General features: G+C 38.5%; 1 protein-coding gene across 1 annotated transcript in view; it reads right to left on the bottom strand.

Annotated features, from left to right (window-relative positions):
- Positions 1-5,250: 5,250 nt before the first annotated feature.
- The window catches only part of LOC125240016 (dipeptidyl peptidase 9), a 39,201-nt gene continuing 31,384 nt past the window's right edge, over positions 5,251-13,067 (bottom strand). The window contains exons 15-19 of the mRNA XM_048147832.1: positions 12,063-12,206; positions 10,750-10,828; positions 8,850-9,042; positions 7,556-7,667; positions 5,251-5,595 (exon numbers count right to left, since the gene is read on the bottom strand). Of these exons, the coding sequence (XP_048003789.1) occupies positions 5,503-5,595; positions 7,556-7,667; positions 8,850-9,042; positions 10,750-10,828; positions 12,063-12,206 (621 nt within the window). The 3' untranslated portion in view covers positions 5,251-5,502. The remainder of the gene's footprint in view (positions 5,596-7,555; positions 7,668-8,849; positions 9,043-10,749; positions 10,829-12,062; positions 12,207-13,067) is intronic.

Here is a 13,067-nt window from a genome sequence, read left to right as displayed (position 1 = left end):
AGCTAGTATATTTTGCGCTAGATATATTTGTAATATTACATTGTCACTATACGAACAGTAAACGACACCTTATTATCAGAGAATAAGATTATAAATATGAATGCTACACAGGAATATACAGTGGGAGTACCCACACTATCTATTTTAGCTGAGTGATCCAAAGTGAATCTTGGCCTCCGAAACGAGAGATCGCCACCTGTCCTGATCCTGATAGCCTAGCTCTAGCGATCTAGCTTGCCAGTTACTGACTAGAAGCTGCCGCCACTGTCTTCCCAGCGATACCTAGGTAGACCCGCCGGTCGACCCATGAACGCTGTCCGTTATTCGTCACTTAAAAGGTAGTACATAGCTCTTTAAAACCATACATAAAATGCGTGGGGGCGCTGGGGAGTGCAAGCGACAGGCTTGACTGGAGGAAAAGAGGGGAGGCCTTTGCGTCAAAATCCAAGAAACAGTGTGTATTTCACGAAAGTTATTCTACAAAAAGGTAAGTATCAGCCTTTTTGCGTCAAAATCCAAGAAACAGTGTGTATTTCACGAAAGTTATTCTACAAAAAGGTAAGTATATGGTTGTACAAAATAGTATTTTATACTATCGTGATATAATACAAAGCTTTTCAGTCGAGTACCATGTTTAAGCCAAGAAGCTTGCTGAGTGGCCTAATAGTACGGTACGAGAGTGAAAAGCTAAATACTTTTTCTACGAGTCATCATCTTCATCATCAACGGACGGAAATATCATCATTCAAGTTAAAATTAATGTTAATAGCGTCGTTCACCGTTGTATCAACATCGAATTACCTAGCAACCAATTGTTTGTAATAACCGTCTCTGATTGGCCGATAACGCAACAGATAATAAAAAAAATGTGTTTCAGATGCAGAAAAATTTGCCAGGTATCGCAAATTAGTATAGAAATTGTATGAAGTTCTATTTTTGAAATTATTACAGTTAACTAAAAGTCAACTATAATTAGATATTATAGTTGAGTCGGAACTGCCATAGAGTATCCAACACTGAAAAGTTAGCACTTATAGTTTAGTCTGTGGTGTCCTAATTGACAAATTACAGTCGACGAGTACAAAAAGTATTGCATGCAACGGTGTTTGACCGAGTCAAAATATACCCACGCCACTCACCTTTTTTGACCTCTTAACGCCGGTTGCATACAATGCTATTTATTTGTGTGCATCAGAATGACTGACCAAAGTGGCAGATCGATGTTGGAGTACCATCAGCATTTACTACCTATTTGCTACTATTTACTACCTATATTGATATATTTGCTACCTAAGTTAAAAAAAAGATTTTCCAAAAATAATGTGGGCAGTCATTCTGACGTCAGGATGACTGCCCAAACTGAGTATGTCGGGGTTGGACCCCCTAATTTGCAGCAATGTATATACTATGATTTACTACCTATTTGCTACCTACACATATATTTTTTTTCAGATTTTTTAGGTAAAAAATAACGATTTTATGAGCAAAGTATTATTTTTAGAGATTTCTTCCATAAAGTGGGCAGTCATTCTGACGTCAGGATGACTGCCCAAACTGAGTATGTCGAGGTTGGACCCCCTAATTTGCAACAATGTATGTACTATGATTTACTACCTATTTGCTACCTTCACATATATTTTTTTCGGATTTTTTAGGCCAAGATTAACGATTTTATAAGCAAAATAGTTTTTTTGTAGAAATGTGTTTCATAAAGTGGGCAGTAATTCATACTTCAAGTTGGACCCCCTAATTTGCAACATTCTATGTCCTATGATTTACTATTACCCATTTGCCTACTTACATAATATATGTATGTTTTCAGATTTTTTTAAATATGAAAAATTGAATAAAATGAAATAAATATAGGCCCCAAGGCCCCATTTGCCTACCTACATAATATTAATGTATGTTTTCAGATTTTATTTATAAAAAAATAAAATGAGAATATATAGATATTATATGTAGGTAGCAAAGGTAGTAAATCATAGGACATAGAATGTTGCAAATTAGGGGGCCCAACTTGAAGTATGAACGACTGCCCACTCTATGAAACATATTTCTACAAAAAAACTATTTTGCTTATAAAATCGTTATTCTTTGCCTAAAAAATCCGAAAAAAATATATGTGCAGGTAGCAAATAGGTAGTAAATCATAGTACATACATTGTTGCAAATTAGGGGGTCCAACCTCGACATACTCAGTTTGGGCAGTCATCCTGACGTCAGAATGACTGCCCACATTATTTTTGGAAAATCTTTTTTCTAACTTAGGTAGCAAATATGTCAATATAGGTAGTAAATAGTAGCAAATAGGTAGTAAATGCTGATGGTACTCCAACATCGATCTGCCACTTTGGTCAGTCATTCTGATGCACACATTTATTTGTGTACTTAAAACTGCAAATCACTTGTAACATATAGATTTTACAATCTCATTCTCTGATAATACCACAATATAAATATCACACCTAATATTATAAGCAGTGCTACAATTCATTTATATTCGCCATTCATTTATTATTTGTCAATCTAGTTTATTAACAATACTTTCGAGTCTTTACAAAACGTTGAATAGTTAAAAATCATAAGCATTAAAAAAAACAGTTTGTACCATAGGCAACACTGTTAGCTGTACATTTCACATTTGTAATCCTTATTACCAGGAAATAAAGTCTACCGATGGTTAGTTAAGGGTGTTGCCACGGGTGCCCTCTATTTCGCCTATCATTAATTCGCATAATTTGAATTCGCATAACAGATTTGGCATAACATAATTGTTCATAACATTGAATAAGCATAATATTAAAAATGCATAATTCTTATTTCGCATAACAATGAATCTGCATAATTGAAATTTGCATACTATTATTTCGTATAACTTTAATTATCCTAAAATGAATTGCCATACTTACTAACTGTATGGAGCAAGCGATTGGATCAATCAGGGGCTGATTTTCCAATTTCGAGCGCTCGATTTTGAGTGTTTAATTTTATACTGTCTCATTTATTAAGCATGAAAAAATAGGGGTAAGTAAGGTACAGCGGGGCAAATCTCGAGTGGGCGGCAAATGTAACTGTGGTCAATTTCTTCCATGTTTTACAATGTTTGCATTATTAAAAAAAACTGTTTATTTTTAAAAAACATACATGCATTTATGAACTTATCTGCTAATCTTAAATTAAAAAGATTATTTGAGTTAAGGAGTCTTTATTTTATTTATACATTAGGTACTTATTAAGTTTTTTCGTTTTTCATAAGTGTTTTTCAGAAAATAGAGTGTCTACCAGTTATGTAGTAAGCGTGTTCAGTGGGTACATGTAATAATGGAATAATGGAAATAGTGTAATAATGGAAAAAATGGATTAGTTACAATTGCCTTTTAGTCTAGATTTGCCCCGCTGTACCTTACTAAAGAAATTGAAAATGGATAGTATTTAAATAATATTATTTCATCGTTCAGATTTTCGCAGATCGCGCGTGCCATTACCCGAGCAAGCGGAAGATTTCAATATTGAACCGCGAACGTAGCAAGTGGTTCAAAAAGTGGAATCTTGAGCGTTGCGAGGGTTTCAAGGCACATTAACCTTCGTACGACACGTTAAACATTGCCACCGAGTTTGAAACACAAAATTTTTCACCACCGCAACACGAACAAAATACTGACTATAAAACATCAAACTAAATCAAATCCATCGATTTCTTCAATATTTATGATTCAAAATCATCATTTATAGGTAAAATTCTATCAGCTAGCTTAAGATATCAAGTTAAAATTTGTATGAAATTACTTTGCACTCTTGTGGATAAAATGCAATTTTGCTATCTGTTTTCGAACAGAAAAGTAAGCCGTTACCCGTTAGTGTGGTGAAAATATAATTTTCTTGTATGCCATTTAAACATTCTACGAAACAAAGTTATGCTTATTATACTTATACCAATTCATCGTTATAACAATCTACATTATGCGCATTAGCATTATACGAAATCTGTTATGCGAAATAATGATATGCGTATTAAACGTTATGCGTAATAAACGGTATGCCAATTCATATTAGGAGTATTCAGTTATGCGAATTAATATAGACCCTGTTATCACAGAATAAGATTTAGATAGAAGAAACAAGTTCATCTATTTGTATGGCGGCCGAGCGTGTCAGATTTTGCACTGAAGTTGTTACTTGCCTGTGATTTTAAATATATCACAGGCCCTTTGAGTGTTCATAATTTTTGTGTTCTTGCAATTAAATATCATGTAACGAGGTATTTTTAATGTTTTGTTGACTTCAACTTACTAAAATTGACGCCCGAAAGCTGCAAGCTGCGATTAAAGACGGACAACTCACTGGATTTTACTGAGTTCATTTGACACGCTAAGTAGATACATTTGCTTGATCTATGGTATATATGACATCTGTGGATGTTGCTGTTTGTACTAGCACAGCTAGACTGACAAGAAAATACACATTTTTAAACAAATAACTAAAAATAAGTGAGCGAGACAAAGTCTAAAACTTCAATTTCTGGTTTGCAATTTTATCCTTCTAATATTATGTATTTTCATTTAATATTGTAATAATTGATGATGTATTTTAATTTTAACTATAAAACTCCCATAAGAAAAACATTTTTAAAAATAGTTTAAGCGGGTTACTCACGTATTAGGGCGTTTTTAGAAATTTGGACCAAAGATTAGTGACAGTTATCAAAGAGGATCGAGTATTATAGAGAGTTACTGTCGAAGTAAAATGTGTAATCAAAGAGCATATACTGCCATCTCTTGACACAGGCTTAAAACTTTTGGATCTTAGCTTGATATGTCTTAAAACGTCAAATATTAATATTAGCGCCATCTAGCTGAGCGTACCCCAAAGGTGTAATGCCATCTAGGCCACCGTACCTTTTTCTGTATGGTACTGAGGTACGTGTTTTTCTTAGACTTTATCTGTATATACGGAGTTATACATATATGTCTTCGCAGTTATTAACGACATTCTCTCTTTCTCAAGAGTAGCAATCCGCCTTTACGCGTCGAGAGTGCGGCGCATATTGAAAAGATCCTCGGAAATTGATCGAAATATGTCGAGCGTTATATCGACTTAATACGTGAGTAACCCGCTTAACACTTTCGAAACCGGGCTCTACGCGGCGCTACGACATTTTCGCTACATACAGGGAAACCCATGTAATCGGCTACGCTTCTACGAGCGGTGTGCCCGACAGTCGGGTTCTTGGTAGTGAAAGTGTTAAAATATTTTTAAATATGTCAAACAAAAAGATTTGCAAACGGCTTTTCTATTTTAGTACACATTAGAGCATCATAAAACATTTCATTTCTTACCTCATTGCATAGTTGCTCGACACAACTGGCAAACTATTTGAATGTTCGTTAAACTAGATGGCGCTGCCAACCTTTTCTGTTGAATGTTCGTTAAACCTAGATGGCGCTACGCGTCTAAGCGACAGTGACTCTTACGCTAGTTATCCTAAGTGTATAATACAATTTACAGGTTTTCGTGTAAGAAGTGGAGCAAGGTGGCTTCGTAGTGCTTCGCGGCGTGCATCGCGCGGAGCGAGTGACGTTCTCCTGGGTATACCTGAAAAAAAAAAAATGTAAAAAAATTAAAATTTTGAAAATAGTAGACCGATTTTCATGAAACATGGCTAAGAACACTCCCGACTTACTCAACTTTCAGACAAAAAAAAAACTAATTCAAATAGGGGGAGCCGCCAGCACCCCACCCCTCCCCCCCATACACTATACAGCGCTACGTGTACATTACTCTACCAAAAGTATGTTCCTTCTGGAGGTTCAATAAGAGCGTTGTCACATCATGCGATCCGATATCGGTCCTACACCCGATATCGGATTCCATCTTTGCCATCTTTGATTTTTGCCTTTTAAATCCTTCCTACATCCGATATCGGATCGGGTAGTGAGAGCATCCGATATTAGATCGGATAGTATGAACATTCATCCGTTCGGGAGCTACGATGCCACAGACAGACACACACACACACACAGCCAGACAGACAGACGCGTCAAACTTATAACACCCTGTCGTTTTTGCATCAGGGTTTAAAAAATGTGTACGGCATAGAGGAATCAGTAAGGAAAGAGTTATAACCACACCAGTAAATGCGGGTTATTTGTAGTGACATCTAGCGACAATCTCAAATGGCGTGAATTATCAGTACCACTACTCGATACTAGGTGTCAATAGTGTCTCGTCTGCCAAAAATTTAATATTAGAAGAGTTTACAACTTATATTACAAGCAGAAGCAATTGAAAACAGAATACTGATTAATACTATTGTAATGTTAGCTAAAAATTGGTGAGCATTAGACTCTTCGTTCGTCGCGACATCTATTGACACTGTCAACAAATATTGAATAACTACGAGCTATTTATGAGCGGTGGTAAGTGTCACAGTCAAACTCAAGTGACATCCCAACAGGAAGATTTTTTTGGTTATAGTGGCAGCTCTGAATCAGCTATGTGACGTCACTTCCCCTTTAAACTATTTATAAGATTTTTTACTAAAATACGGAAAAAAAAAATATTTTTGTGAGCTACAAGCGTATATCTAGAAATGGTTTTCGATTTAGGGACATTGACATACATACAACATACAATCACGCCTGTATCCCATAAAGGGGTAGGCAGAGCACATGAAACTAAAGCTTCAGTGCCACTCTTGGCAAATAAGGGGTTGAAAGAAAACGAAACTGTAACATTGCAGTGACAGGTTGCCAGCCTCTCGCCTACGCCACAATTTAACCCATATCCCACAGTCGCCTTCTACGACACCCACGGGAAGAAAGGGGACATTGACAATTTTGAAATGTTATCAATTACGAAATACCTAATGTTTTCATTTCCTGTTTTTATAATTTTTTTTGCGTTTTATTTTGAATCATTATTCATTACATTAGTGGCACTGAAGCCACTGAAGCTTTAGTAGTAGTAGTTTCATGTGTTCTGCCTACCCCTTTATGGGATACAGGCGTGATTGTATGTATGTATTATTCATTACTCTAGTATAGATTTTTTAACCCCCGACGCAAAAACGACGGGGTGTTATAAGTTTGACGTATCTGTCTGTCTGTTTGTCTGTCTGTCTGTCTGTGGCATCATAGGTCCCGAACGGATGAACCAATTTAGATTTAGTTTTTTTTTTGTTTGAAAGCTGAGTTAGTCGGGAGTGTTCTTAGCCATGTTTCATGAAAATCGGTATACTATGTCGGGGTCGGGGGGTTTTTTCAAAAATTTTAATTTTGAGGTTAGGTTATATCCCGTGTGGTGACGGGTTAAGAATTTCACCACCCCCTTTCTTCTCGTGGGTGTCGTAGAAGGCGACTGTGGGATATGGGGCAAATTGTGGCGTAGGCGAGAGGCTGGCAACTTATCACTGCAATGTCACAGTTTCTTTTTCTTTCAGCCCCTTATTTGCCAAGAGTGGCACTGAAACTTGAGAAGTTTCATGTGCTCTGCTTACCCCTTCATGGGATACAGGCGTGATTGTATGTATGTATGTATGTATGTTATATCTTACCTGTACCCGATGAGGTTTGCCGAGTCGAACCAACTCGGACAGCAGCGCCGCCGTGTGGCAGAAATGGACGTTTTCGTCGGCCAGCCCGTGGATTATTAGTAAACGGCCTTCCCTGTAAGCAAAAGGAGATAGTTAACAAAGGAAGAAAATACCCTTATGTTCCTGCCGGTGAGTAAGGCTGCCAGAGCTCAACGAGGGTGCGGTGTGCTGATGACGGAAGGACTTAAGTAACAAACTTGTTCAGTCTATTGTTCTTGAGTCGTCGGCAACCCGAACCCTCCTTGGAACTTGTACACTCCTTTTTGTTGTGTACTTAACACAGCAAAAGGGAGTGTACAACTTTCTAATGGGTTGGCAACGCGCATGTGACACTCCTATAGTTGCAGGCGTCCATAGATTATGGTGACCGCTTTCCATCAGGCGGACCGTATGCTTGTTTGGATAATATAGCGGCGGCATATCGTTTCAGCGTTGACACGCAGCATAGCTGCAACTGGCTCTAAACGCCTGAACAGTGGATACTAAATATAGATTACTCAACCAAAATCGTATCTTCCTTCTGAAGACTACTGGCGGCGGCATATCGTTCCAGCATCAAGACGCGGCGTAGCGAAAGCTCTACTCACTGGTCCGGGAAGAAAGGCGCGTGCGCGAGCACGGAGGCGCGCGTGTAGGCGTGCGGCGCCCGCGCCGGGAGTCCCATGTAGCGCTCCGTGTATGCCGTGTCGTAGAGCCGCCAGCACCCCACCCCTCCCCCCCATACACCATATAGCGCTACGTATACATTACTCTACCAAAGTGTATGTTCCTTCTGGAGGTTGAGTAAGAGCGTTGTCACATTATGCGATCCGATATCGGTCCTACACCCGATATTTACCATTTTCGATTTTTGCCTTTTAAATCCTTCCTACATCCGATATCGGATCGGGTAGTGAGAACATCCGATATTAGATCGGATATTCTGAACATCCGTTATCAGATCGGATAATGTGAAAATCCGATATCGTCTCGGATATTGTGAACATCCGATATCGGATCGGAGAGGGTGAATATCCGATATCGAATCGGATCATGTGAAAGATAACTCCTTATAAACGTTGTTTGCAAATCGCTTCCGGACTTACTACTGGTGGTGGCATATCGTTCCAGCATTGGCAAGCAGCGAAGCTGCAACTGCCTCTAAACGACTGAAAGCTCTCTACTCACTGGTCCGGCAAGTAAGGTATCTTCTGAAGACTACTGGCGGCGGCATATCGTTCCAGCATCGAGACGCGGCGTAGCGAAAGCTACTCACTGGTCCGGGAAGAAAGGCGCGTGCGCGAGCACGGAGGCGCGCGTGTAGGCGTGCGGCGCCCGCGCCGGGAGTCCCATGTAGCGCTCCGTGTATGCCGTGTCGTAGAGCCGCCAGCAGGTCACTGGAGCCCCGGCCACGCACACGCGGAAGATGTTTGGCCGCGTGGCTAGACCGAGGAGCGATAGGTAACCACCTAAAAACAAAAGTAAGATATAGAACGAATAAGAACGGACTTATGTCGTCGAAATTGTTTCCCTATGGCCATATGTATAGTTAATAAGTTGTTTCTGAATATTAAAAACTGACATTAAATGAATTTAAACCAACACTATTCCAGTGGCTATTAGAAAAGACATTTTATTCAATAAAAGATTTTTTAAATATAAAGATTTTAGTGCTCCTGACCTAGGATATTGTGATTATAACTTTTTATATTAATGTATTATTTCAACTAATTTATTGATGGTAATGAAATGTAAATTTAAATGAATGACTAGTAGCATATTTGTATGCCTTTTGTCAATAGACATTTTCTATTTATAAAAACGGCCTAAAATTTATTTATTTAATTTTACTGTATACCATGTTTATCGCAATAAAGTAATTCATTTATTAACAAAAGTTGCCACTACAAGCAAATATGAGGTTTCGAATTTTAGAAATTGTATACCCATTTCTTGCCATATTAGGTAAATTCTTGCAGGCTCTCTCATGGCACACCTCGGTCACTGGCGACCAAATATATGAACGAAGCGCGTTCCTAGCATACAGTCTAAGCTCCTGTAGGTATGCTTGTATGAGTGACATATGACAGGTCGACTGTTCGCGTTTTTGACAAGCGGTAACTGTGAGGTAATCGAGAGGGGGTGGGCGGCACTTTCAGCGGGGAGCGGGTGTGGCCATACTGTACGATAGTACCTCATGGCAATAACTTGCAGGTTTTTTTGTATATTTTTTCTACTCCCGAACTGTACCTAATTCGTCATTTACAGAGTCGTGCATAGATCTTTAAAACCCTACATAAAAGTCTATTCCCCAAAGCAAGCGCCCACCGGCGTCCCGCGCATGCGCGCAGTAACGAAAAAATTTAAAACGCATTGTTTGGCTCTGTAACTGTGGCAATACATTGTTATAACGATACTGCGCGCGCGCGCGGTAAGCCGGCGGGGGATGACTTTGGGCAGCTGCGCTGGCAGTGTAAAATACAGGAACAGTGCGAATTTCACAAAAGTTATTCTAGAAAACTATTAAAAACTAAGTGCATGGTCGTAGAAAAATTATCATATGCAACGGTGTTTAACTACTTTAACTGAGTCAAAAAATACTCGTGGGTTATTCTAGAAAACTGTTAATAACCAAAGAGGATCAAGTATTATAGAGAGTTACTGTCAAAGTAAAATGTGTAATCACAGTGAATAGACTGCCATCTCTTGACACAGGCTTAAAACTTTTGAACATCAGTTATGACAGTTTGGCCCATATTCTTAGCTTGATATGTGTTAAAATGTCAAATATTAATATTAGCGCCATCTAGCTGAGCGTCTCCCAAAAGTGTAACGCCATCTAGGCCACCATACTTTTTTTCTATATGGTTCTGAGGTACGTTTCTTTCTTAGACTGTAGCTGTCTATACGGAGCAAAGACATATGTAACTCCAACATTTTAACACATATCAAGCTGATGTTTAAAAGTTTCAAGCTTGTGTCAAGAGATGGCAGTCTATTCATGTGATTACACATTTTACTTTGACAGTGACTCTCTTATAATACTCGATCCTCTTTGATACTGTCATCTGTATTTGATAATAGTTAAGTACTACATAGTTAGTTGTATGTATTAACACATAGTAGTTTTAAAGAACTCATGTGTATAATTGATACGAGAAAGAGAGGGCACTAACCGTAACTCCATCCATGTATGGCGACCCGTTCCATGTCTATGCAGTCTGTCTCTTTCGCCAGCCATTGTAATACCTCCACCTGAACAAAAATGTCATTATGGTTTTTTTCTACTCCCGAAATATTATTCGTCATTTACAGGGTCGTGCATAGATCTTTAAAACCCTACACAAAACTGTATTCGCCAAAGCCAGCGTCCGCCGCAGTATCGAAAAAACTGAAAACGCATTGTTAGGCTCTGCGTGCGCGGGAAGGCTTTAAGCAGCTGAGCTGACAGTGCAAACCTTTGCGTAGAAAACAGGAAACAGTGTGAATTTCACCAAAGTTATTCAAGAAAACTATTAAAAACTAAGTGCATGGTCGTAGAAAAAGTATTGTATGCAAATATTACACACATTGTCATGTGCTAAACCGATACGGGACATCATGCATTTACAAAGATGGAAGAACATTTGAAGACCGTATGTAAACGTGAAAATAGTGTTAGAAACAGTTAAAAGTATGTAGTAAAGTGATGTGTCAATATTGTGAAATAGGCCTCAGGTCTTTGCTACATTCGCTACGTAGTTTTAGACATAGAGGAATAAGTAAGGGAAGAGTTGTAATACTTGTAACTCTATACATCAGTAAATGCGAGTTATTTGTATAGGCATAGTTAAGTGACATCTAGCGACAATCACGCGTCAACTAGCGTAAATTATCAGTACTGCTTGTCAGTAGATGTCGCGACGAACGAAGAGTCGATTGCTCACCAATTTTTAGCTAATATTACAATAGTATTAATCAGTATTCTGTTTTCAATTCCTTCTGCTTGTAATATAAGTTGTAAACTGTTCTAATATAAAATTTTTGGCAGACGACACAGTTGCCACCTAGTATCGAGTAGTGGTACTGATAATTCACGCTATTTGACGCGTGAATGTCGCTAGATGTCACTTAACTATGCCTATACAAATAACCCGCATTTACTGATGTATGGAGTTACACCTCTTCCCTTTTTCCTCTATGGTTTTAGATAACGGACGACCGGTTTGGCTCAGTCGGTAGTGACCCTGCCTGCTGAGCCGCGGTCCTGGGTTCGAATCCCGGTAAGGGCATTTGTTTGTGTGATGAGCACAGACATTTGTTCCTGAGTCATGGATGTTTTCTATGTATATAAGTATGTATTTATCTATTTAAGTATGTATATCGTCGCTTAGCACCCATAGTACAAGCTTTGTTTAGTTTGGGGCTAAGTTGATCTGTGTAAGGTGTCCCCAATATTTATTTATTTATTATTTATATAACTTTGACACATGGTTGCAATAGGATATACCTGATCATCTAGCTCAACCTGCCCCATCTTGCCCCTTATAGCCCCCTCCCAGGCGCGCCCTCTGTGTTTGGAGCCCCGGGAATCTATGGCGACTACGTTGAAACCGCGGGCGGCCAGCATATGCATGCGGAGTTGTCTGATGCCCTGTGAAAAAACTAAATTTTAGGCCACTTAAAACAAGAATTCACTTAGATAATGTTTCAGTTTGAGTCGGCGCTGTGCAATCGTTTCAATGATACAAAGCAACACAGAAGTTTTGACCATGCCAGCCCAACGCAACGAAATTATTAACAATAACATAAAAAATATAAAGTCATATAGGAAAGAAAAGGTAGTTTATAAACAAAAAAAAAATGTGTTCACATGTCAACTTTATTCAAGTTATACAGAGTGGGGCCTGTAACAAAGGCGAAGAATTGAACTGTAGGCTATTCTCCTTATACTGATCAACATTTGTTCAGTGACTTTTAAAAATTATGAAGTCTTAAAATTTTTAATTTTTCATACAAAATAAATATTAGCTTCAATGTACGCCATTATTGTTGTCATTGACGTTGTCTGTCACACTTTAGACTTAACAGAATTCGCAATACATTACCTCTTAGAAAAAACTTTCAAGGGTGATAAAAATCAAAATACAAGTTATTTTTAAAAATCGCCGAACAAATGTTGATCAGTATAAGGAGAATAGCCTAGAGTTTAATTATTCGCCTTTGTTACACGCCCCACTCTGTATACATTCCCAATAAAACTAATGTTAGCGCGATGTAGAAATTGCTACACTCAGTACAGCGACATCTCTCGTGACGGTTTAACACTGAATAACAGTTCCGAACAATCATCTTTTTAACCCCCGACGCAAAAACGACGGGGTGTTATAAGTTTAACGTGTCTGTCTGTGTGTGTGTGTCTGTCTGTAGCATCGGAGCTCCCGAACGGATGAAACGATTTAGATTTCGTTTTTTTTTGTTCGAAAGCTGAGTTAGTCGGGATTTTTCTTATTTT

This window comes from Leguminivora glycinivorella, chromosome 26 (genome assembly GCF_023078275.1).
Source record: "Leguminivora glycinivorella isolate SPB_JAAS2020 chromosome 26, LegGlyc_1.1, whole genome shotgun sequence".
NCBI classification, from domain to species: Eukaryota; Metazoa; Arthropoda; class Insecta; order Lepidoptera; family Tortricidae; genus Leguminivora; species Leguminivora glycinivorella.
Note: the sequence above shows the minus strand (reverse complement) of the source record. Positions and strands in the feature narration are given on the sequence as shown.